Here is a 24,936-nt window from a genome sequence, read left to right on the forward strand (position 1 = left end):
GCCAGGGCAAGTCGGCGATCCACACCGAGGGCGTCCTCTTTGGGCCCGGCATTGCATCGCAAGGCATCCGCTTCTCCTGCTGCACCTTCCAGATTGATCGGTACCACTCCCACAGACCCACAAGTGCCCTCGTCGCAGGTCGATGTGACGGACACTCGGGATGCTATAGTGTCAGTTGGGGTCCTGACATCAGCTGCGCTGACACAGTCGGTTATTCAAACTGAAGGCCGTGTCACAGCTTCCCAGTCGCTACGGCCGTCGCGGCTACGCGGCAACTCTCTCGACGGCGGCTCAACCGCTGCGTCCACCAATTTATCCCGCCGCATCGCGCAGCAACGTCTTCTTGTGGAGCCAGCGACCGTCACGTCGGCTGGTGATGCACCGTGGCGTATTTCTGGTCGTTGTCCATCGGTGCAATCATCTCAGAGCTGTGCCACGCGCCAGTCTTCGGCCAAGGCGATGGACTGTACCGGCTCCTTGTCTCCACAACCCACCGTTTCGGCCACGTTGCTCAAGTCGCCCGGTGTCTCCCACCTTCGCCCGCTTCAGTCGAGCAAAAAGGCGGATTACCTCAACTTAGCCCATCAGCGCAGCTTTATGGGACGGTTCCGTTGTGCCACTCCAGTGGTGGTGCGCACCCCGGCTGCGACTACGTCTCATTCGAACTGCGCACCGTCAACTGCCGACGACTCCGCGCTGTTGCACCTGGACAGCCGTGGGGAAGAGCAGAGAGAAGCGGCAGCGACCTCTGCGTGTGGCACAACCGACTATGCAACTGGTGAGGGTGGCTGCGCCAGTCCTTCTGCCATTCCCGACGAGCGCAGGCAGGGTGTCGAGGCCGACGCACAACATGCCGTTGACGAGTCCCCTCCGTACGCAGTGGCTGCCGGCCATCCCTCCTTGCTGGCTGCTGCTGAGGGATTTTCGCCGCACTTAGGGCGCCGTGCGTCTGCCGCTGGGATGTCGATTGCTAGCAGCGGGAAGATGAGGCGCGGCGCGGGTCGGGGCCGACCTTCGTCGGTCCTCAACGGAGCTCACCCACGCGCTCTTCTACTCTCTTCATCTGCGTCAGCTGTCGTGCTGTCGACGCGAACGACGGTGTCTGCCAGCGTGAAGGGGGGGCCTTTCGCTGCCAATGGTGAGGTGCCCGCCGCGAACATGGAGGCGCTGGCGAAGTCCGGTTTGCACACGACGCTGTGGTTGGCCCGACAGGATGGCGTACTGGAGGTGCGTAGCATGGCGAACCACAATCAGGTGCTGGCCAGCCTTCCTCTCCGTGACATGCGAGTCGTCATCACCTCCCTGACAGAGGTCTGCGGCAATCGCGTCGTCGCCGGATACACGGACGGTTCGCTGCGCGTCTACGATGCCGTCACGATGAAGCAAACGGCGGAGCATCATGTACATACGGCTGCCGTGACGTGTCTGCTCTACGTGCGCAGCGCCCCGCGCCTCTCCTTGCCCACCACTATTGATACAGAGCCGCACGACAAGCGTGGGTCAGCACCAACCCAGTCACTGTTGCTCACGGGCTCACTCGACCGCTTTATTGTGGTTTGGGAGGCCGCGAGCATGTGTTGCCTGCACAAACTGAAGGGAAGCTTGCGCAGCATCTGCGCACTTGCGGCGACCGCCACTGGTGGGTACGCTTTCAGCGGCTCGGACGACGGGACGCTGCGCATGTGGGACGTCGTACAAGGCGACCAGCTGACGATTACGAAAGAGGAGCGCGCTAATCTTGCGAAAAGCGGCAGTGGCGTGAATTCGTCCATACCTGCCCCGCCGCCGCCCTCGCAGCAGCAGCAGCAGCAGCTAGCGCCGGCATCGGCCGCTGTCCCTGCGGCGGCGGCGGGGCAGTCACGCAGTTCGGTGTCTTTCCGTGCCTTGCACGACGTTCAGGCTCAGTCGGACCGGATGGCGAGCGTCAGCACACCCACAGCTCACTCGTCATGCGTCGTCCAGTATTCGTTGCTGGCCTCGGTGTCGGCGAGTGCCAGCAGCTTTGCGGCCTCCGGCCCGTCTCCTCTTTCGATTTCCCCAGCTGTGGCAAGCAGTCGTCACCACCGCTCCCTGGAGCACTACAGCGCTATCAAGAAAAGCCCCCTAGACAACTGCGCCGGTGCTCGCGGAGCGCCCGTTGCCATACGTGGCACTCATCCCCTAACTCTCCCCGCTGACGATAGTGGTCGTGTGTCATCCTTGCCCTTGCACTCTCTGTCGTCGTCTCCCTTGATGCCCTCGGCGGTGGTTACGTCCGTTGCGCCGGCGGGGACGGGCATGTTATCCAGTCCGTTTCGTGAGGGCGGTATGTTGGTGGGCCCTAAGGGCGGTACCGCACCGCTGCACCGTGGCTTGGAGCGGGAGGCAGAGGCAAGGTACGAAGACAACGAGGAGGCAATGACCGACTCGGGCACGGCGGCGGACTGTCACCACGGTGATGCTGCCAGGTGCCCCTCTGCAAAGCGGCGCACGCTGCGCAGTCTCAAGAGCGACATAAAAAAGCGGGCGAAGGGCCTCCATGCAAAGCGGCGTGTCGCGATCCTCTCGAGCATCAGCGGGAGGGAGTCGGAAGGGACCAAGACGAAAAGCGCATCCGCCTCCCCGGTCGCCGCCAAGTCGATGAAGCGCAAGAAGAGGGCACCGAAAAAAGTCACGAAGAGTACGACATTGGCGACGGAGTCGACACCGGTGCTCACGCGGAAGCTTTCGAACCTGTTGGAGCAGCGACTGGAATCGTGGCTGAACCTGTACCAGCAACGCGTGCTGCTCTCGGCGACGTCCATGCGGCTTACGCAGCTCATATCTGCCGGGTATGACGCGGTCGCCGCGGTCAATTGGCCAATCGAGTGCGCCCACACTGAGTGTGTGACAGCACTCACAGTGGTTGAGGACCGCCTACTCGTGAGCGCCTCGCGCGATGCCACGGCAAAGGTGTTTGCCCTACCTTCTGGCCAGTACGTTCGTACATTGTCTTCGTCGCGCCGCATGCCGCTCTCGAGCGTGCTCTATGACGCTAGCGTTCGGCGCCTCTACACCGCCTTCTCAGACGGCGGTGTCGCTGTGTACGACACCCGCTGCGCAGACTTGCCACTGCTCTCCCAGCTGCTGTCGCCGCACGCGATGCTCGCCTCCACTTTTGTGCTGCTTCGCACGGAGCCGATGCGGCGCTTTGTGTGGGCTGCCGCCGCGCAGGGAGAGGGGGCGTGTGGGACGTCACCCAACGGCGACAGCCTATCGTCGGTTGTTGTGGGCGCTGCTTATTTTGACAGGACCACCATGGCACATGGTCCCAACCAGACCTCTACGAGCTACCGTGTGGGCCAGCCGTCGCTGCGCGAGTTGAACGCGGCCGTTTCGCTGCAGCAGCTACAGCAGCAGCGGGCACTTCACCTTACCAAACAGGCGAAGCAGTCAGCTAATGGAGCGCTTGAAGAAATGGAGTTGGCGGGCATTCGTCGCTGTAGCTTCGTGGCGGCGCGTGCGCACATACGCCGGCAAGCGTACTGCGTCTTTGTGCGTTGGCGGCAGTGGGCCTGGCGCCGTGCGCTGAGCTCGAAGTTCGAGGGTGCCGTTGCGGCACGAGCGGAGAGCTGCGTAGTAGCGCTACTCGGCCGCTACGCGCAACGGTGGCTGAACTGGACGCGTGCGCAGAAGAAGAAATCTGTAAGCGAGGTGCTGCGGGAGGTGCAATTGCGGGCAAGTGAGGTGGTGCTGCTCGCCGTCCGAAGCGAGGTGCGTGAGGGGCATCGACACGTGTGGTCGTCGATGGCCAATATCATGGAGAGGCAACAACAGATTGCTTTACTCGTCTGTGCGTACAGCCGCTGGCGTGAGTTCCTACGAGCCCAACAGACGCATCTGCGTCAGTCCGTGGCGTTCAACAAGTTGCTCTTGTCGATGAACGCCAGTTCCTACACCCCAAGCAGCTATACCTTGACTCAAATCACACGAAAGGCGGCGCGTAGTGCAAACCAGGCGAAAGCGCTGTGGATTTTGATGAAGAAGACTCAAAGCAGTCAGGCACACGCGAGCCTGCACCGCTGCTTTGACTTGTGGTGTGCGTGGGCTCGACAGCATCGGCGCGCTGCCGCCCTGGCAGCGGAGAGTCGAGAATGGGGTGCGGTAGAGCCGCTCTCAGCGACGCTGATTCAGCCACGGCAGCTGCGCCGTCGCTACTTTGCGCTGTGGCAGGACTTTACCCTGTACGTGACACGCAGCGAGCGACTCTCTAGCGAGCGTAACACACTGGAGGTGGAGTGGGCCGCACTGCAGAAAGCGATAGAGACGCCAATGAAGGTGGGTAAAATGCAGGAAATGCTGAGCGCCGCGGAGTCCTCCACGGCTGATGCGGAGGCAGAGTCGAAGCGACTGGCAGCACGCCTAGAGACAGTGTCGAGTGAGGCGGTCACACTGCGTACCGAGGCAGCGTTGAACTTGCTTATCGCCGGCTACCGCATCCCAAGTGTGGTGCACGCGACAGCCCAGCCACGGCCACCCACAGGATCCGTGGCGACAGAGGCGTCGTCCACGGCCTCGCTGCACCGCGGCTCGGTCGCGTCGTCTATGTCAACGCTGCTGTCGAACAGTGGCTGCTGCGGTGGTGCGATGGTCTGGAGCCACTCGTCAAGCTTTGCAGATGTCGACTGGACAGAGGAAGAACGCGCGCACCGGCAGGAGGAGGATAAACTGCTGTTTGAAGTAAGTGCTGTGCTGCGCGCACTCAAGGGAAAAGCCATGCAGTACGACCGCGATGACAAACTGCTCTCCACCGCGCATGCGCTCGCGCTGCGGCTGCCCATCTACGAACCTGCCCACCGCGCGCAGACAAGCACCGAGGTCAACCCGGGCCAACACTCGCGGCTGTCCTCCCAACCGCAGCGGATGTCTCGCACGCTGTCGGCGTGGTCTGTCTCAAACGTAAAGAGCGGCGGGTCGACGACTGTGTCGAGACTTTCGCCGTCCTCGCAGAAGGGGAATCGGGCGACTTCCTTCGCTGCTGGACCAACCGGCAGCGCATCACCTTCCTTAGCCACCGTTGGCCTGTCGATGATGTCGTCTACGGCGCGCAACGTCACCAGCGCGGCGCAGATGTGGGCCGCTCAACCGGCGGAGGTGACGTACGCGTGTCTAGCGGACGCCTTCACCGCTGTCTACGCCAAGCTGAGTGGGCTCTTGCACGCTGCTGCACTGGAGTGCGGTGTGGCGAATGTGACTAGTCTCAGTACGCCAACGCGGATGGCCAGTGGCACGCCGGGGTCTGCTACAGGAGACGATTCAACGATTTTTGTTCCTACTTCGTGGCTCACGCAGGTGCCGCTGAAGCAGCGCCGTGTCATGATGGGCGAGGTACTGAAACTTGTGACGCTGTTCGACAGCTTCACGGCGCACAACGACCTTCCTGTGGAGTGCGCCGGAAGCATCTCGACGCGTGGGAACACCAGCTTCCGTTCTATGCCGCTCTGCAGCTTGTGCAGTCGCGATACCGCCATCGCATTGTTGGAGCACGCCTCGGTGTTGCTGGAACTTGTGGACCCACACTTGTGGCCTCGCCAGATTAAGCTAAACAACCTGCAAGACGCCTACGCTGCCGCGATTGCAGAGCTGAACCCCACCGTCTCCTCGGTGGGCTTCAGCGGCGCCGCTCCGCACAACACGACCGTCATCACTCCCAATAACGCGGGGAGCGGCGAGCCGCGCTCATCGCTGGAACCGGCGCCGCTGATGATGCAACCCCTCGGGCTGTGTCTTTCCGATGAGGCGCTACAAGACGCGACGACGCCGAGCATAACACAATCGTTCGGGCCATTGTCCACTGAGCGACGAACCAACCGCTCTGCCTCGAGCGTGCATAATGAACCAACGCAGATGACGCCGCTCGGCTCGGTGCTAGATGGCTACGTGCCCGCGCGTGTGTACAGCGCCGACGAGCGGCTGAGCAGCACACTGAAGAGTTTGGAGGGGGAGGGGGCCACGCCAAGGACGGAACCGCAGCACCTACGCCACCACAGCTTTTCCCAGCGCTCGTACTCTGGCATGTCGACTCCGCGCTCCTATACCCCACGCACCGCAACACCTTTGGTGGCGGGGACGGGCTCGAATACTCTGCTGGTGAAACCCTACTTAGGCTTCCGCGTCAACGTGGACCGTGACACGCAGACGATGCGGTGCACAACGATTAGCATCCGTGAGGTGACCCCGCAATACGTCAACGCCGAGGGCGCGGACGTTGACGGCCCAGCGCAGGTTGCTGGTCTGAAGGTAGGCGACCAACTCCTGCGCTTTGCTGGGTACACGGTGACTGACCTTGCCGCCTTTAACGCAGTCGTGTCGCGTCACGTGCACACCGGTGCGGAGCTGCCCGTTGTAATCCTGCGAAGCGGCGAGCAGCTCTGTAAGACGATTGTGGTGGGGAGCCGCACTGCTGCTGGTGGCTAAGTGCCACTGCAAAGAAGCCGCTTCAAGGTACCACAGAGAGAGAGAGAATCTCCGAGACACGATAGAACCTCGGATTGAGATGCCTGCCGTCTTCTTCCTCTCGTGGCATCTCCATTATTCGCGCACTCGGCGGGGGTTTTCCTTTGTGCGTGAGAGTCTGCTCGCCTCTTTACCCGCTCGTCTTGTCTGAGTGTCTTTTCCATGTAGAGCACTGTTGCCCGTCTTCTTTGTACTTGCCTGCGCATATGCCCCTTTCCACGTTCTCGCTCTCTCCTTCTCCCGGCTCCCGCTGCCTGTGATGCGCCCCATTGTGTCACTCGTTGCGTGGCTGCATGGTTTTGGGTGTGAGTCGACGCGACGGAAGTGGGGAGCGGTGAACAAGCAGAAGACGAAGTTGCCGTAATAGCTTGCCGGCCCTGTGCGCTGTCTCTCCCTCTCTCGGTCAAGAGCCATGAGCTCTTTCCCCTGTTACCCGCACGCGTGGGTGGCGATGTGTGCTTTTATCTTACCCTGTCGTCACGAAGCTGAGACGAGAAAAGCCAACACAATCATCAGTACTAGAGTGCAGAACTAGATGTGTGTGTGTGTGTGTGTGTGTGTGAAGCTGGGCATCCATTAACACTCCTTCACTGGCTGCTGAAGCGTCGTGCTCACCGCACTTTCCCCCCTCCCTCCCCCCTTTCTTTCGTTCCCTCTCGGTGTGCTCGTGCGCGCCGGCTTTGTGTGGTCGTCCACACACACACGCCCAACACGAGTGAAAACGAAGTCAAACCACACAACAGCGACTATGTTCTGTTGTGTCTCTATTTCGCGCTCCGCCATGCTCTTCTCCTGAACTCACCTCCCCCTCCTCCTCCTCCTCTCTGCCTGCACTCCACGCCTTTTCACCCGTTCTGCGTTGCGGCCTCATTCACATTCCTTCTTGCCCCACAACGCGATCACCACAACGTCTACCTCACCCACACATTTCTACAGCAGTGAAGGGAAACGCGCAGTTCATCATGGTTCGCATGCACGGCAACGGTCGGGGGAAGGCCTCGTCCGCGCTCCCCTACCGCCGCACTCCCCCGGCGTGGCTTAAGATTGCGAGTCGCAACGTGGTGAAGATGGTGTGCAAGAGCTCCCGTAAGGGTATGATGCCCAGTCAGATCGGTATGGAGCTGCGTGATTCCATGGGCATTGCCCAGGTGAAGAACGTGACAGGCCGCAAGATCCTGCGCATCCTCAAGCACAACGGTCTCGCCCCGGAGATCCCAGAGGATCTGTACTTCCTCGTGAAGCGCGCCACACAGATGCGCAAGCACCTCGAACGCCACACGACGGACCGTGACACCAAGTACCGCCTCATTCTGGTCGAGTCCCGCATCCACCGCCTGGCCCGCTACTACAAGCGCGTCAAGCAGCTGCCGCCCACCTGGAAGTATGAGTCTAGCACGGCCTCCGCCATGGTTGCGTAAGGAGAGTTTGCGACCACCAGAGGGGGAGGATGTGATGCCGGAAGACGGATCACCGAGCTGCAGACGCTTCGATGTGCTTACGGGCACGTGTGTGCATCTGTAGGCCTCTGTGTGTCCTCTTCCGCCCGCCTCCCGTCCTGCCTTGATGGCGGGGGAATGCGCGTGAGCCGCTGCCCTCCCCCCTTTTCTTGCATGCCCCTCGTTGTTTTCTTCACTTTTGTTTTATGATTTTGCTCTTCACCACTGCCCCCCCCCCTCTGGCAGCGCTCCCTCTTCTCTTTGCCTTTGTTCTCTGCGCGCCCCTTTCCTCTCGCCGCGCGGTGCGTGCGTGAGACGGGTATGGCGCGGATGTAGGAGATGGGGAAGCGAGGGTGGCATGGTGGTGGACACATGTCAGGACTACCAAAGCAATCAGAAAGGATGCAATGCGCTCACCACGAATCCCTCCTCCGTGGCTACCCGAGAGAGGGGGTGGGGACTCGCCGCCGCGGGGGGGAGGTCGAAGCGACTTCTCGCTAATTCACAGCCCTCTCTGCGAGCCCCGCTCATCTCAAAGTCTACGCGCCAGCTGCTGTGCGTCTGTTTTGTGCCCTCGCTCCCGCTGTGCTGCCTTCCATCCCTCTGCAGCAGTCGCCACGCAGTGCACCTTTGTTCGTCTTTGAGAGGTGTGACACTCGCTCTATTCTGCGCGCGCCCACACACACCTACGTAAGCGAAGGAGAATGAGCCCCTTCGCTTCTCGTTGTCACGCGCCTGCTATCGCTCCCCCCCTCCCTGCCTCCCCAGCTCCTTCATCATTGTATACCTCCTTTTTTTGAGCGCGGTGCACTTCACCACATGCTCCGACGTTGGGATTCGCCATCACAGACGCGCGCATGTTACAGAGCTGCTAAAGCAGTCATTCACAGAATCATCTGACGCAATCACTCATCAGATTCTGCAGAAGCCCCCATTTCAGTCAAGACACATCTACACACATATATATATATTACCTTAGCGGAAACGCCTTCAGACAACATATTTGCTGCTACTCCTTCGTCTCTCCCCCTTCTGCGATTGTGCTCTCCATCGCCCCCCCCCCCGGGACCTCTCCCTCTCCAGCGGTGACATCTGAGTGGCTTTTTTGACGTTTTGGGTTATTGCTGGGTGGGTGCGCTTCTCCCTGTGAGCGCGTCTGCGTTGTTCTATATCGACAAGAAGGTGGCGCTCACCAAGCCAAAGCTGTTGTGCTCTCTCTCGCTCCTTTGCCGAATACAAGCACATATTCCTTTTGTTTTACCTTGGCTTTTTTGTCGCTTTCTCGAAATCCTCCTCGTAGCACACGGCAGGTACACTCAACCCTCCCCCTTCTTCCCTCCCTTCTCCCCCTCGCAGCTCATCCCCGTGTCTCCCTCTCTCTCTACACACGCTCACAGTTTCACAAGTGGTTCTCAGGCGCGCACTGGCACTGTGCACACTCTTTGTTGTTGTTGTTTTTCGGCTTGGCTCGCATTCAACCCCGTACGCAGTTTGGCCCTTCGGTCCTTTGCCTCCCCTTCCCCCTTCCTCGCCAACACCTTGTTAGTCTCGCTGCGTCTCTCTTTTTCTCTCTCTCTCTCTCCCTGCTCAACCTTTCAGTGCCTTCCTGACAATCTCCTCTCTCTATCCACAGTTCCCTCTACTAACTAAAGCGTACGCGCTATCCATCAATGGCAACCAACGGCTGCTTCATTGCGGCACTGATAGCCCGCACTCATGATCGACTGCCTCTGTGCAGCTACACGGATGATAACTACAGCAACGCGAATGTGATTCGGCAGCAGGAGCAGCGCATTGTAGAACGGATGGAGTCACCGGCGGGTGGTAAGGACCGGGCGGCGGCGAAGGGGAGTTACTACGAGAGCTTTGACCACAAAGACAACATCTACTTTGCTTTCCAAGACGCGGCGACGGATTTGACGCTGGTCGTGGCGGTGAACAAATTGCTACTGCGAAACTCTGGCGACATCAATGGCATGAACAAGCTAGCTTGCGGGCTGCTCGACCTCATATTTGGGGAGTTCATTCAGATGTACACGCCGGCAGAGATTGGTGCACCAAACGTGAGAGCATACCAGTTTATCAAGTTTGACGCGACGCTGCGAAAGTGCGTGACGCGCATCATGCAGCAGGACCGCACCACTGGGGACCGCATTGTGGTTGGCTCCGGGCTGAGTGGCGGTAGTAGTGGGGCCGGCGCCGACTCTGGCCCAAGCGCTAGCGGTGGAGGGGTGACAGGTATGATACGTCGTCAGGTCAACCCACAGTACGATGCGTTGCGACAGGAGATCACGGATGTGCACATGGTTATGCGTAAGAACCTGGAGGACCTCATGACGCGCGGCGAGGGACTCGACGCCATGACGAACTACTCAGCCGAACTTGTGGACCAGAGCTCCCGCTACTACAAGAAGACGGTGCACATGAACCGCATGCGCCTCCTCAAGACGTACGGCCCGCCAGCAGCAATCGGAGTATTCCTTATTCTCTTCTTCTACTTGTACTTTTTCTGAGCTCTCGCGCGAGTAGGGCTGAAGGGAAGGGAGAACAAGATCAATGACGGGGCTGTTCCGGGTGCATTCTCGACTGGGATACTACGCGTGGGCGACACGGATGACTTTGGCAAGGCAGTGTGAGGAGCAGCGGCGGCAGTCGAAGAGGTTCTGGGCTTAGATCTCTTCTTCCCTCTCTGGCCCGCACGCACACGTGTGCGTGTATTTGTGAGTGACTCCGCTTGCTTTTCTCTTCTATAGATGAGTATAGGCATCCGTTCGTGTCTGTGCGTCTTTGGCGCCAACCGGCGGTAGTGGGCAAAGAGGAGCGGGGGACAGGCCAGTAGAGCTGAGTGACACGCCATCTTCCTCCCCCTGGTGTCAGAAGGTCATTGATGCCTTCCTCTCAAAGGACTTATTATACGCCACCATCGCCGACGAGCATTTGATTGATTTGCTCCTCAACACTAAACGTGAAACGCCAAAGATGGAGGAAGAATGTAATGTGGGGGGTTGTGGTGCGTACCGGTGCGGATGATGGAGGCACTACGCCCCGCACCACCTTCTGCCTGTGTTTCACCTTCCTTGCGGGGCTGTGCTGACAAACGCACACGAGTGTAGACGCGTTCACCCCCCCCCTTTTTTTCGTGTGTGTGCGAAGTTGCCGGAGGTGACGTGGGGGAGACGAGAGCGACAGTAGAGGCGTTGCCCCTTTTCGACCATTGCCCATCGCCGCAGTTCTTCCCCCCTCCCCTCCCCCTCTTCTGTGCAAGCAGAGCCGCACATCGCAAAAAATGCGTGTAGCGCATCTTCTGTTATGTTTCATCGCTCCGATTTCACTCTGTCCTTTTCCTTTCACTCTCTCCCTTCCTCTCTCTGCATTCGTTGGGGGCCTGTGTGTGGGTGTGGGGGTGTGGGTGTCCCTCTCTCTCTCTCTGACGGCTCACGTGTCTGCGTACCAACCAACCGGCGCCGGCCCTCCGCACGCGTATCTGCACGTTCGCATAGAAGTCCGCGACTTGTTTTCTGCTCGTTTTTCTTTCAAGCCGAACCATTTTTGATATTCATCACGCACGCCCCGCACTTCACATCGACACGTACACACACACACTTCCCTCAAATACGCATCAGTCGGCGTTGCCAAAGAGGGTTTGTGCACATCGAATAGTCGCTTTGTTTGTTGGCTGCACTGACTGTTTCCCTTTCGTTGCCCTTCATCCACTGCACCACCACCACCCCATCAGCCCTTCCCCCTTCTTCTGCTTCTCAGCCTCTCATACTTCTCTCATTATAGGCGATCTTCTGCAGATATGTCCAGTGAGATCGGGCTCCCGCGTCCTCAGGCACGTGAGGAGCGCCTTATGCACCCTGTGGAGTTTATCCAGCGCACTGCGCCGCGCCAGGAGGAGGTGCTGCGCATGAACAACATCCGCACCACGCACGGCTTGGGCGCCGCGACGGAGGTGGCGCTGACGGAGGTTACCCTGCTCGGCAGCCGCCGTCTCGGGGCTATGGCTAGCAGTAACACCCTCTACAACGCGTACCGCGGTAACTTCACGGAGCTGACTCCCTGCGACGTCTACGGCCTACCGGAGAACGATCCGAACGTGCAGCCGGCGCCGCGCGCGTTTGTGGAAAAGCAGTTCCACGGCCATGAACTGACGATGAAGACGCTTGGCCTGTAAGGTGGAGAAGGACTGCATGTTTCCAGCCTGTGTGCCCCCCGTGGAGGGGGTGGCGGTGGGATGCACGCTCACGTACATACGCGTAGAAAAGAAATACAAAGTCCCACAGGGTGTGAAGAGTACGCATATCGACACACACACACACACACACACACACAAAACGCTAAAAGGCCGCTTGCTGCTGCACACGCTTTCGCCTCCCCTCATTTGTGCTGGTTCCTCCGCCCTGTATGTCCCAGTCATGAACATCTTTGTGCATCATTGATGAAGAGTGTGAAGCGGCGGTGCGTGAAGGTGAATGCGACAGGCCTACGAGCGCGTACCGTGTGCACCTGATGACCGACAGTAGTGCATTTGTGTGTGTGGACACACCCAGAGATAAAGGTGGAGGGTGCTTCATCGGCTATTTCGTTTTATTGTCGTCGTTCTCTTTCAATGCTACTTTCCCTCGGTGTGAGTGTGCTCATGTGAATCCGTGTCTCTCAATCTCTGTGTACGCGTGTGCCTGTGTGCGGTACACGACGCTTTCTTGGTCTTGCGGTTGTTACCCATCGTGATGGTGTCGCCGTTGCAGCGCGAGGTGTTGCGTGTGTGTGTGTCTGTGCGGACACACTCTCGTTTCCGTTCTCACTTCTTTCCCTTTGGCTGACTTTACTGTCTCCCCTCCCTCCCTCACCCCTTTACACACTCATCGCCTCGCCGTCTCGCTCTCTTCGGGGTCAGGGTGCAAATGAAAGAATGCGAAAGTGCACACAGAGCCAAAGAATACTCTTGGTCTAACGGCGGTGATGGCTTGCAGTGGGTCGCGTGTGTGCGGTTGCTGTTGTGCGTTGTCCAGTGCACAAAAGGTGAGGGAGGTCAAAGCACTAACGGATTCACGGGAAGCCCTCTCTTGCCCACGTCTACTAGTACCCCGCCCCCTCCTGCGAGCCCTTGTGTTGTATGACACAGCTCACCCACCACCGCTACGGCACCCAGCCACTGCAGTTCTCTAAAGGGCTCACGTCAGACCTCCCCCCTCCCCTCTGCCACACATGCGCTTCTCTTCTTCCTCTTTTGGCCACCTAAACCCCTTCCCCCTTCCTTACGCTGCATCCCGCACCAACCACCACCAGTAGCGCAGTCGGCCGTTTCACCTGTCTTGTGCCTGTCCATCATTAGCACATCTCCCCGCACACCAAGCACAGTCGGCTTCCACACGGGCAGATGTAGGACAAGGCGCATACGGCTTATTTTCGATCGCTTTCGGCCAACGCTCTTCTTCCTCTGCCGGAGTCTCCCCCCCCCCCCCCCTCTCTTCTCCCTCACACCGACTCTCGTTTTTCAGTGCATCGGTGCCTCTAAATGTGCAAAGAGGCGAACAGAGACGCGCGTACGCCACGGCTACCTCACACCGACACGCAGGCACATGTTCTTCTGCCCCTTCTGCTCAACCCTCCTGCTCGTTGTGCCGCGTGTGGAGGGCAACGCGTTCATGTGCGCCACGTGCCGCTATGTGCACACCGTTGCTGGTACGAGCCAGCGAGTCGCGACAAACGCGTTAGGTGAGCCCGTTCTAACCATCCAGCACTCCTTTGTGGAGCACAATCGTCAACTCGTGGACGCTGGGGAAGATCCGGGGGCGGAGGCGGCGGCTTCCTCCAGCGTCGCAGCAAGCTGCACAGCAGATGCGTCCACCCCAGCAGCCAAGACAGAGACACCTGTGGAGGCGGGCACCGCAGTGATGGACAACTCTGCGGAGGGAGGCCAGATCACAACAATTCCGTGCCAGAACGAAGACAACCCGTGCAGAAGCACCAAGGCCTACTTCATTCAGATTCAGATGCGTTCTGCTGACGAGCCGGCAACTGTGTTCTTCAAGTGCGTCGAGTGCGGTTATCAATGGAGACAGGACTAATTCTCCTCACACATACATTCAAAAGAAAGCAACTGAAATGGGGCTAAGAAGCGCTCACTCCGAAAGCAAAAAGCACCACACATTTGGTCTCCACCGTCTGCTCCTCGAATCGAGGTTAGGGACGTGAGGTCTGCGCGCACCGTTGCTGTAGTGCATTGTCGAGCTCTACAAGAAGAAAAGGAAGTGCGTGTAGCGCTACAGTGGCAACGCAGGCGTGCTGTCAGCACCGCTTTGTTCGTCCCTGTTTGCTGCGGCTCATTGGACAGTGCGACAGGGGCAGTCGTATCCCATGCCAACCGCACTCCGACGTCTCCACTGAATCGCGATGGCCGTCATCAAGCCATTGCCTCTCTTCGTCCATTTTCTTCCCTTCCTCGAGTGCTGCTCCCCTCTAGTCGTGCATTACCTCCACTTTCTTCTCCGTATGCACCCGCACCCGCACACTCCCCCCCCCCCTTCCCTCTTGTGTGTGTCTGCAGCTAACGATCAACGGGGCACACACGCACACAAACATACCCATTAGCGCCTCTCGCTGCGGACTTTTGCAGGCCCCCGCCTTTTTCATTCCCTTCTCCCTCTCCACTGCCTTGATCCCTGGCGCTCCCCTCGCTGCGGGTCCCACGATCATAGACGTATACGAGGCGTGACGCATGCCGGCTGTGCGCACTCTCTTGAGGCTCTTCGACCTCGATGAGACGGATGGTAGGATAACCGCGCTTGACAGCTATGGAGCCAACACGCACGTGGGCACCAGCTGTGGTCAGCTGATACGTCTCTCCATTTCCTCTGCGCCGTCATCTCGATCTCAAACCGCAGCGAGCGTTTCAGCCCCCACTAGAGAGGCCTCTTCACTCAGCTTTGAAGCTCCTTTGGGTGAAGCTGGTGGTGCTGCCTTAGGTACACCGTTCCCAGAGCAGAGTACCGTCCTCACGACGGTGGCGCGCCGCCGCACCATCTCCGCCTCCGGTGCGGCGGTGCAGCAGCTGCAGCACAGTCGCATCCAGCGTCTCCTTTTTGTCCTCTGTGGCGGTCGCCTGCAGCTCCTCCACGCGGACACGTACGCCGTGCTGAGTACCATCGAAGCGGACGTCGCCTGCTTTTCTGTCGCTTCACCGCTGCCGGCGGTTGGCACCGGCGCGAACGGCAGTGTGAGCAGTGACACCAGTGTGGCGCCAGTGACCGGCGCTTTGCTGACACACACCCGCGTGCGCACAGGCCGCCTAGCGGTGAGAGACGATGAGGGTGTCAGCCAGCACAGCCGCACCTCCTCCCACCTTCGCACACCGAGCGAAGGCAGCCACGGTAACTTCACCGTGCGCACCCCGCAGAGCGCGCCTGCCATCACGCTAGCCGCGAGTCCGCTGGGAAGCACCATTAGCAATAGCGGCGATCTTCTTCAGTACCACGGGAACGTTCATCATCACAGCCGTGACGGCAGGGGCGGTGCCTCTTCCCTCATTACCATGCCATCTTCCTCCTCAGGAGGTAAGACACACGTGGTGTGCGTCGCAGAAAAGCAGAGGAAAGAGCTTGCTGTATACGTGGTTGACCGCGTATCGACGTCAGCGTCCAGTGCGGAGAGCGGTGCGTGGCCATCCGAGAGCGAGCTTGCCGAAGATGGCAGTCTCAGTGGTAGTGCCACCCTCAGCGCCACCACAGCCAGGTCTGCCCCACTACTCCCGCGTGTTGTGCTGCGCCAGCGCTACGTGCTGCCGGAACCGGCCCAGTGCGTACTCATGTGCAACCCTGCACCTGTGATGTGCCATGGGCTCGCTCTTCCCTTCACTGCCGCTGTTGGTGGGTTCACTGGCGATGGCTTGCCTCCACTCGCCGGTAGTGTGGAGGCTGGGCTGAGCGTATGCGTCGGGATGCGCCACGAAGTGAGCCTGTTGTCTCTGCTCGGGGGCTCGCCGTGGTGTGTTCTTCGCCTTGATGGCAGCCGCCCGCCTCTGCTCTCCATCGGGAGCGAGGACAACACCCTCCTGGTTCGAACACAGGCGCCAAACACAGTGATGGAGGTTGGCGTGCCGCCAGTCGCAGCGATGGCGGGGTGCGTGCAGGACGCCACTACAGGTTGGAGGACAGGTGCCGCTGCTGCTGCTGCTGCGGAGGCGAGCCCCCTCTTGCTGCGCGCCGGCCTCGCAAGGGGCGCCGTAGTCGCCTCCACGACGACCTCCGCGGCTGCCTCAGGTGCAGTATTGCGCAGCAAAGACGATGAGCTCGTCATGGGCGATGTCTTTCAGGCCGACACCGCAGTTGAGCTTGTCTTGTCTCGCTTCCCTCACGTTTTTCTCTTCACAGCGCACCACTGCGACGTTTTCTCCCTCCTAGAGGACGGCGCAGGCAGAGGCGCCACCTCGAGGAGCCAGCGCGTCCCGCTTCCAGGCATTCGCTACGGCGCGCTGCGCGGACAAGGCATGTCTGTGTGCGTAGCGAGCGACCGCACGGTGTGGATGCTGCAGCTGAATCCTCTGCGCGTGCAGCTAGCCGAGATGGTGACAGGCGGTAATAGCGAGGGCGCGTTCCAGCTCTTGGCGTTCCATCGTCGGCGCGCCACTGCCACGAGGTGCAATGCGGCAGCTGCTGTGGATGCCAATGATGCACTTCATACCATCGAGTCTGACCTGCACCGCATGGCTGGTTTTGCCGCACTTCACCGCGGTGATGTTGTCGAGGCCATTCGATACCTGCGCGAATACGTGGACCCGCGGGAGGTGCTCCTCGCACTGCCGGACTGCATTCCTCCGACGGCAAGGGCACCAGTGACTCCCAGCGTAGGCTCAGGGGCCTCAGTCCCACAGACAGGCGTCGACGTGTACGTCCTGGACCACATTGTCACCACTTCTTCTGAGGATGTGTACGATGAACTGTTGCGACAAAGCGTCGTTGCGGACTGCGTCAAGCCCTCTGCCGCGCAAGGCACAATCGCCCCACCCCCTTCCTCGTACTGGGACGGCTGGCGCGGGCCATGCGTATACAACAGCTTCGCGGGTAATGTTGCTGAAGCGTGGCGCGCGGCTTTCCCTGCAGTGCCGTCGTCGTCTTCAACATCAACTGGCACTGTTGAGGACTTCGTGGCGAGTCGCTTCGACCTCCTCAAGACGGAGGTACGTGAGTGGTTCGCCGAGGAGCTTCTAGAACCTGTAAGCGGTGGCAGTGCCGTCCGTAGTTCAGCCGCAGCACCGACGGCCGGGACTCGCATCTCCACCGATCAAGTGGGCATGGAGTGCGCTGGTGCACCGTCGCCGGTTCCCACCACCACCACCACCACCACCACGTCGCTGCAGCTGCAGCGGGCGCTGGTAGCCGCTCACCGCCGCGCGATGGAGTACGCCTCCCTCGTACTGGCGTGGGAGGCAAGGGACTACCGCATGGCGCACCAGGTCGTCGCCTCGGTCAGCCAAGCCCTGCGCGTAGAGGACTGTGCCGACATGCTGCGACATCTTCGGGAGTTCCGTTTGCTTGCCGTGCTGCAGTTCAGGGTGGGCCAGGGCGAGGCCTGCCTCGCCACGCTCAGGAGCTCCGTGAGCGTTTCTGCCGTGCTGCAGCTACGTTACGGCCATGCCGCGGCTCAGAAATCGCCCATTGCGTCTCAGCTAAGTCACTGGCGTCAGCGCATGGTGATGAAAATGGGACAGGGACAATATAACGACGTTGCGGCGCCGCAGCCCACGTGTGGCTGCGGACTGCTGATGCTGCCATCTTTCGCGGCGGTGGCGCGTGTGGCCCGCACCCTCTTCGGAGTCGAGAGCCCCTTCGACCCTGCGAATGGCGACTTCGCCACAGAGGCGCTCCTGGGGAAGATTGTGTCCTACTACGCAGCGCGCCATTCCCACGTTGCCTCGGCCGGTGCGGCGGTGGCAGCCCACGATAAGGCCGACTACTGCGAACTTCAACTTTCGATGCGCGGCACGGGGTCACCACGTCGCTTGTCCTTTCCGCACGCGGGGCCGCTCTTGTCAACGGTGGTGGAGGCGACAGTGTCAGCGTCGATACCTTCACACACCGCAGCTCAGAGTCACCAGGAAGCGGCTACGGAGCCGGGGCCTACCGCGGCCTGTCACCCCGCCGTCCGTGTCGTGCCGTCCGCGCTCACAGCATTCTTTTACCTGGTGGAGAAGCTCGACGTTGTTGGCGTGAAGCAGCTCCTGAGCTGCCAGCCGCGCTTAGCTCAGCTGAGGGATGAGGAGGGTGACACTGCCTTGCACGTTACCATGTCGCAACTTGCTCTTGTCTGTCCAGCTCGCACGTGTGATGCCCACCCTTCTCACTCACAGTCGCCGGCGCTGGCGGCGTTGCAAATGCCATTCCTGCAGCTCCTCTGCGCCTTGAACGGGCTGCTCGTGCACTTTGGCTGCCCTGTAGGGTTGCTAAACCACTATGGATGGAGTTGTCTGGATGTAGCCGCTGTCGCGTGTGCCGGCAATACGACGGCGTTCGACATGGTCACCGCCGCACTGCTGGCCGCCGTGGAGGTACGAGCGGCGTCCTGACACCAACTGAACTTGCGTAGAAGTCGCTCATGCGCGCAGACATGCCGGTGTGTGTGCTCTTGGTGCGTCACGTCAGCACGCGTTTCCGGTGTTCTGCCTCCATTCCTGCTGCTACCCGAAGCTACACGCCATCTCTCTCCTCCCGGCTCTCAGGTGCCATCAAGATGATGTTGAATGGACAGGCTGGGGGTGACAAGGACTGCTGCTGCAGCTCGTCGTTTCTCTTCTTGCGCCCCCTCTTATTGCCCCACCCCCTTTTCCGTTCTCTCTCGTGTACGGGTACCCCCCCCCCTGTCCTGCGTCTCGCTCACTGTGCTTACCTCGTCTTTCCCTTTCGCTCCCACGGCTCCCTCCTTCAAATGCAATTGCGAGCACACCCGCACACCCAAACGTATGCACGTACGACTACCGCACAGCTAGGTGAAATTACCCACTCCCCAGTGTTCGCCACCGCTGCGTCTCTACTCCCCCTCTTTCTTTCGTTGGGTTTCACTTCAAAGCCTCACTCCCCTCTCGTGGTACATCTCGTGCCTTCTGGCCCTGAGGCTTGCACCGTCGATACAGCGAAGCACTGAAGCCCATACGCACTCGTGCAAAAAAAAAAAAGGAAGGCAGCAACGCTAGGAGAGGTCTAACGTTTTACAGGCAGCGCATACGCACAGCCCTTCCAACACTGCGTGCCCCCTTCCCCCACATCAGCCTGTGTGTGTTTGGGACTCCCAGATGCCGCCGAAGCACCAGCGTGAGGCGCCTGTGGCGATGTCGGAGGAAGATGAGAATGAGAAGATGGAGGCAGGCGACATACTGGACTTCCAGAAGTACCTCGACCCCAACTTCTCGAAGAATTTCATGTCAAGCCTGCCGGAGAAGATCCGTCAGAGGGCGCAGGTGCTCTCTGCCTACGATGAGGACCTCTCCGCGCAGCAGAAGGCATACAAGGCAAAGGAGATGGACATCCTGCGCCGCTACGACGCCCTCTTCGTGCCACTGCTGCAGCGCCGCAGGGAAATCGTCACGGGCGCTACGGTGTCCGATGAGGAGGTGAAGAAGGGCATTCCTGAGGAACACACCGAGCAGGTGTCGGTGGCGGTAGACGATACGGACGAGGCTGCGAAGGCCGCCGATGCGTTCGGTCTGAACGGGTTCTGGCTGCGCGTGCTGCGACACCACGCCGTGATCGACAGCACGATTGAGCCGCACGACGAGGACGTTCTGAAGCACCTCGTCGACATCCGGTCGGGTGTTGCGGAGGGTGACTACGGTAGCTTCCAGGTGGTTTTCACCTTCTCGCCGAACGATTTTTTCGAGGAGGAGTCCATCACCGCCACGGTAAGCATCAAGGACGATAAGTCGGTGCTTACGGTGTCGCCCATCACCTGGAAACCAGGCAAGAACGTCATGATGCATACGGTCGCCAAGAAGCAGCGTGCGAAGCGCACAGGTCAGATGCGCACCATCTCCCATGCCTTACCGCAGATGTCCTTCTTCTGGTTGTTCAAGAAAAAGCCCGAGGCCGACGGCAAGGAGGAGGAGGACGACGACGAGGAGGAAGAGCAGCGCATAAGCACGCTCGAGGTGCTGCACACGCGTATCGTGCCAAACGCCGTGCGCTACTACACCGGCGAGGCCCCCAATGGCTTCAGCGACATCGACGAGGAGGACGACGAAGAGGAGGAAGAGGAAGAAGAGGAGGAAGAGGAGATCATCCCACGCGGTCGTGGCGGTGCCCGTGGTGCCAACCGTGGCAGCCGTGGTGGTCGTGGTGGTCGTGGTGGCCGTAGCTTCTAAGCAGGGCTGACGGGAACAGGAAGCGGAAGAGGAGGTGGCTGTGCGTATGCGAGGGAGAAGGGGCGATGGACGGACCAGTACCAGTGTACATGTGTAGGGCGTGAGTTTCAATGTGCGCCTGGTGACCCTCCTAACCCTTCTCCCATCCTACGTGCGCATGTGTGTATGTCTTGCTGAGCAGCAGGAGCAAGAGCGACGCCTCCATATACGTGCAAAGAAGACCCTTGGGGAGTGGGAGGGGCGGTCGCTCCATGTTATAACGTTAATGTAAGAGAGGCCGAGTACGTGTGCCCAAGAAGACTCCATACTTCTGTGCGTGTCGATCTGTCTCTCTTGCCCTCTTTCTCTCCCTCCCCTCCCCCTCGCCCGCTCGCTTGCCCCACCGCGCCATCGAGCTCCTTTTCCTCTCATGCCTCTTCGTTCGTCTCTCTCTCCCTCTCTCTCTTTACCTGTCACCTTTAACCTGATACTGTTAATACAGAGCGAAAGCAAGAGAGCCACAGAAAGAGGGGTCCACCCTGTGCATCGGAGCGCCCCCACCCCCCTCCCCCATGCACGGGAGTTTCTTTGTGGGCGCGTGCGTTGCGTGGTTGACAAGACAGACAGGCAGGTGCTCGTTTTCACACCGAGGCACCATCGTCGAGCCTACTTTCTTCCACGATTTTGCCACCCTTCACGCGTCCTCGCCCAGTCGTTAATGTCCGCCTTGCTCCTCTCACTCTCTTGCCCCATTTTCCCCACCGTCATCACACCCCTTTTGGGGGGGGCCTTTACTTTCCGTTCCTTCTGTTTTGTGGCATCTTGGCTGCGCGTGTAAGAGCGTCGGGGTGTGACTGTGTCGCCAGAGCTGTGAAGGCAGAAGGAGAGGGACACGCACCTCGTGCCGTAGCACCACAGACCAGTGGTGCCTGCGCACGTCTCTCTGCGTTTACGCATCTGAGTGCGCTGCCGTTACCATTGTGCTGTGTTCCTTTCATTGAGTGCTGAACTGCCCACCCCTTTCTCTAGCACACGCCGGCCTGCGGCAGCGCTCCGCTGGCTTCACGTGCACCAGTTGGACCACATACATGCGCCCACGTACGCCCTGTCTTTCTCTGCTCATCCCCCGCCCCCCCCCCCCCCCCCCCCCAAAGGGAAGAAAGACCGAAGCGAACACACAAAATACGCGCATTTTTGTTGGTTCGCCGCGCAAATCGGCACATTTTTTTCTTTTGTCGCCGTTGTTGTCCCCCTTCCCTTCCCTCCCCCCTCTCATAGACCACAGAAGAACAGGAACGAAGACAGAAGGAGGGCTTGCCTGTAGTTCGACACACACACACATAGCGGCAGGCACTGGTGGGGAGGAGAGTAGGGGCGAGAGAGAAACTGTACTTCTGCCGTCAAAGCCTGCATCGCGGATTGCTGTCGCTCCCCGCTGTCTCTCCCTTCTGCGCTCTCCCCATTCGCTTTCCTGCCCCCCCCCCCCCCTTCCCTTCCTCTCCTTATCATAGGCGCACAAAGACACGTACAGATAGAGGTACCCACCAGCGCAGAGCGGAGTGCCTGGACCCTGTTCTCTGCTCTTCTATGCTATGCACTACGCTTCGACTGCCACTTTGTCTCTCTCAAACAAGCGACTAACAGCAACGCTGTTAGCTGTGGGTGGCAGGCATCCGTGAAGTGGTGCGCCCTCCCACAGTGTGCCCTTCGCGCGAAGAGGCTTGTACTGTATCAAAATACACGCGCATACAGCGAGGGACTAACTTGAGCCCTGGCGATGTCCTCTCCAGCGCTGACGTACCCCTCGAGCGGTGAGTTCAACGTGCTCGTGCAGCGCTTCAAGTTGCTCAATCTCGTACAGCGCGTAGCCCACCGTGACGTGGCCGAGATGCTGGACACGGTCGGACTGGAGGGGCTTTCACGCAAAGGCACGCTGTCACGGTGGGCTTGGGGTGAACCAACGCTCGACGACGATGACAGCACTGTGGGGAAGGTGCCTCCTCGAGGAGCCGCGCCAAGGCACCGATTGGAGGAGAACAGACCCCGCATCTCGCCCTCTACCCACCGCGTCTCCCTCCCCGTCAGTGGACGTCTAGTTACCCCGCCCCGTATGCAGTTTGGGCGACCCACCTCCGGCTTCGACGCCCGCATCGCAGCAGCGCGGTGGAGCAGCGGCATGGAAAAGGCCAGCAGTGCAACTGACTCGCTGCGTCGTTCGCACCTGTCTACTCGGCAAAACACTGCAGGAGAAGTTGACAGTGCAGCGCCTTCGACGATGACGCGACGCCCGTACGGTGTCCGGCGCCCACGTCGAATTCTGCACCGCAGTTCCTCTGAACGCGAGGCGTTCTTTTCTCGGCTCGCGGAGCCACGCCAGCGACCCGGCGCGCTTGTGGAGGAGGTTTTGCTGTACGACGACGAGGCGGTGCCACTGGCGCACAGCCGCCGCGGCGATGACGATGCGCAGTTGTGGCGCGACACTACCGGTCATCATGTATCTGAACTCGCAGAGAGGGATGGACGAGACAGGTATGACGCCGGTGCCTACGGAAGGCGCTGTGGTTCCACTGTCACCTCTGCTGTACTTGCAGCACCGCAACGGCGCCCGTCCCCCAGCGTGTATGCCTTCCACCACAAAGGCTCGCGTTCCCGTTCCTACGCACCGCTACAGCCTTCCACCTCCTCTCCGCACAGGCGGGCAGCCGGCCCACGTAATACGCGCTGTGGGGAAGAAGTCGTCGGTGAACTTCAGGGCTACCAAGCGACACATCGCGGCCCTACTGGTCGGCTGTATTCACAGCACGATGTGCCAGCGGAGGACGACCCACACGACGTCTCCTTTACGGCACCGCCGTCGCGTTACCAGTTGCTTGACGCACCGTCATCCTCGTCGGAGGATCCAGCGCGCGTGCGGAGCTTGAGCCCGGCGCTACTCGGAAGCCAAGATGCCGCCAACACAACGCCTCTCGGAGGCCGCCCGCACGAGAATCAGCACCTCGCAGATGCCTCCGTAAACATCTCGCTCTCAACGCCCCTGAAGACGACGCCCGATACCGACGTCGCTGCATCGCCTATCACCGGCGGCGACACTTCATCTTTTGCCACAGCGGCCCCCACGGAGGGGCAGCGCCGCCGCCAAGGCAGCGGCGCTGCCGCCGGCAACCACCCTCCAGGTCTACCTGAGATGCAACTTCCTCCCTACAGCGCTTCCAGTGACGTCTACGAAGTGGAGGACGTCTGCCAGGGGGGCGACAGCGCACGAGGGCAGATGGTTCGAACAGGCAGTGAATATTTGCGTGCCAGTGGACTTAACAGTGAAACCACATCACTCTCGCAGTTCCCCCAGTCACCACGCTTTGGCCGCGGTCTGGCACCAAAGGCAAAGCCGAAGGGTGCCGTGGAAAGTGCGAGCGTGCCGTTCGAGGCCGTGCGACAGGAGAGTTACCACCTGTCACGCTCCAGCTCTGTCGTGCACAACCCCGACAGCAACAACTGGGACGCTGGCGCACAGAACACCTACACGGCCACGTCCCCAGCGCGGCCGCGTCCCCGCTCCTCTAGCGCGCTTACTCCGCCGACTACATCAGGCTTCAGCAGCAGCAGGGGCCTGCGGTCCCCAAAGCCATACACTGTCACAGTAAAGACTATGGCGGTCGACAATGTAGGTGGTAGTACTGAGTACAGTCGGCCGAGCGACGCCTCGCCATTGACAGCGGGCCGAGCAGCCGCATCTCCGCTGTGGCACTCATCACTCTATGACGACGCTGCTGCCGTAGCCACACCGGTGGGTAGCCAGCTCAGTGCCACCGCGAAGAAATCGTTTGTGGAGCTCTCCGCTGCCATCGACCACATGCTGCTCGACCATCAGCAGTTACTGCGCCAAGTGTACAAGGAGACCCTTGCCCCGGGTCTCGGAGCGGCAGGGCAAGAAGCCGGTTCTGCAGTGGCGTCTCGGTCGTTAGTGAAGGCCAGCAGAGTTCCCGCCAGCGACGCCGCAGATTCTCACGACTCTTCGTTGGAGGTTCACTCGAAGGGCCACGGTGTTGCAATCGTGCAGGCAGCCCGCTACACCGGCGGCGAGGACGCCACAATTGAAGTGGACCTCGACAGCAATGGCAACACAAGCGAAGTGGATGCGCTGCTGCATCCGGCGCGTGGCGAGTTGGAAGATGAGATGCTTCTCTACACACAACTGCAGCACCAGCTGACCCAGCTGGACGCGGATATCGTCCGCCTTGGGCTGGAGAGCGCCAACGACGAGTCTGCACAGGGAGGCGACGGCGAAAGAGGTGCCGATGCAGGCGGCGCGTCAGCCCTTCGACAGAGCTCATTTATGCCGCACTCTTCGTCGCTCAACAAAGCAGCGGTGGCACAGCCAACGCCTTGCCAGCGTAGCCGCGGAGGGATGCCGGAGGCGATCGTGCAGCGGCTCTGTGCATACCGAATGGACAACTTTCAGTACATCGCCTACAACGAGCGTTTATGGAACACCAGCTGCACCTCACAGTTTGTGTTTGCACAGCGGCTCACAGCTGCGATAACTGAAGAGTGCTGGGACGAGGTGATGGCGGAGGTCTGCTCTATCATGGACGACTACGTCGACGGTCTGGCCGACCATGAGCTGCAGTAGCGACGTACGAGTTCTTTTTCTTTCTCCCGCGTGTCCGCCCCCCCCCCCCCCCCTACTACGAG

The 24,936-nt window shown here is 60.2% G+C and overlaps 8 protein-coding genes across 8 annotated transcripts; all 8 read left to right on the forward strand.

The window, feature by feature from the left end:
• Positions 1-1,158: 1,158 nt before the first annotated feature.
• LBRM_19_0700 (conserved hypothetical protein) lies at positions 1,159-6,435 on the forward strand (the record flags this gene model as incomplete). Its single annotated transcript, XM_001564116.2, has 1 exon — positions 1,159-6,435. The coding sequence occupies one exon, from the start codon at positions 1,159-1,161 to the stop codon at positions 6,433-6,435; it is 5,277 nt and encodes a 1,758-aa protein (XP_001564166.2).
• Positions 6,436-7,436: 1,001 nt separating this feature from the next.
• Positions 7,437-7,892, forward strand: LBRM_19_0710 (putative 40S ribosomal protein S13; the record flags this gene model as incomplete). Its single annotated transcript, XM_001564117.1, has 1 exon — positions 7,437-7,892. The coding sequence occupies one exon, from the start codon at positions 7,437-7,439 to the stop codon at positions 7,890-7,892; it is 456 nt and encodes a 151-aa protein (XP_001564167.1).
• A 1,688-nt stretch (positions 7,893-9,580) lies between these two features.
• Positions 9,581-10,423, forward strand: LBRM_19_0720 (putative synaptobrevin-type transport protein; the record flags this gene model as incomplete). Its single annotated transcript, XM_001564118.1, has 1 exon — positions 9,581-10,423. The coding sequence occupies one exon, from the start codon at positions 9,581-9,583 to the stop codon at positions 10,421-10,423; it is 843 nt and encodes a 280-aa protein (XP_001564168.1).
• A 1,289-nt stretch (positions 10,424-11,712) lies between these two features.
• Positions 11,713-12,087, forward strand: LBRM_19_0730 (conserved hypothetical protein; the record flags this gene model as incomplete). Its single annotated transcript, XM_001564119.1, has 1 exon — positions 11,713-12,087. The coding sequence occupies one exon, from the start codon at positions 11,713-11,715 to the stop codon at positions 12,085-12,087; it is 375 nt and encodes a 124-aa protein (XP_001564169.1).
• A 1,408-nt stretch (positions 12,088-13,495) lies between these two features.
• LBRM_19_0740 (putative RNA polymerase III C11 subunit) lies at positions 13,496-13,984 on the forward strand (the record flags this gene model as incomplete). Its single annotated transcript, XM_001564120.1, has 1 exon — positions 13,496-13,984. The coding sequence occupies one exon, from the start codon at positions 13,496-13,498 to the stop codon at positions 13,982-13,984; it is 489 nt and encodes a 162-aa protein (XP_001564170.1).
• Positions 13,985-14,634: 650 nt separating this feature from the next.
• LBRM_19_0750 (conserved hypothetical protein) lies at positions 14,635-18,477 on the forward strand (the record flags this gene model as incomplete). Its single annotated transcript, XM_001564121.2, has 1 exon — positions 14,635-18,477. One exon carries the CDS (start codon positions 14,635-14,637, stop codon positions 18,475-18,477), a length of 3,843 nt encoding a protein of 1,280 aa, XP_001564171.2.
• Positions 18,478-19,200: 723 nt separating this feature from the next.
• LBRM_19_0760 (putative nucleosome assembly protein) lies at positions 19,201-20,265 on the forward strand (the record flags this gene model as incomplete). The annotated part of the gene is made up of 1 exon (XM_001564122.1): positions 19,201-20,265. One exon carries the CDS (start codon positions 19,201-19,203, stop codon positions 20,263-20,265), a length of 1,065 nt encoding a protein of 354 aa, XP_001564172.1.
• A 1,756-nt stretch (positions 20,266-22,021) lies between these two features.
• On the forward strand, positions 22,022-24,874 carry LBRM_19_0770 (conserved hypothetical protein; the record flags this gene model as incomplete). Its single annotated transcript, XM_001564123.1, has 1 exon — positions 22,022-24,874. The coding sequence occupies one exon, from the start codon at positions 22,022-22,024 to the stop codon at positions 24,872-24,874; it is 2,853 nt and encodes a 950-aa protein (XP_001564173.1).
• Between the last annotated feature and the right edge of the window lie 62 nt (positions 24,875-24,936).

This window comes from Leishmania braziliensis, chromosome 19, assembly GCF_000002845.2.
Source record: "Leishmania braziliensis MHOM/BR/75/M2904 complete genome, chromosome 19".
Classification (NCBI taxonomy): domain Eukaryota; phylum Euglenozoa; class Kinetoplastea; order Trypanosomatida; family Trypanosomatidae; genus Leishmania; species Leishmania braziliensis.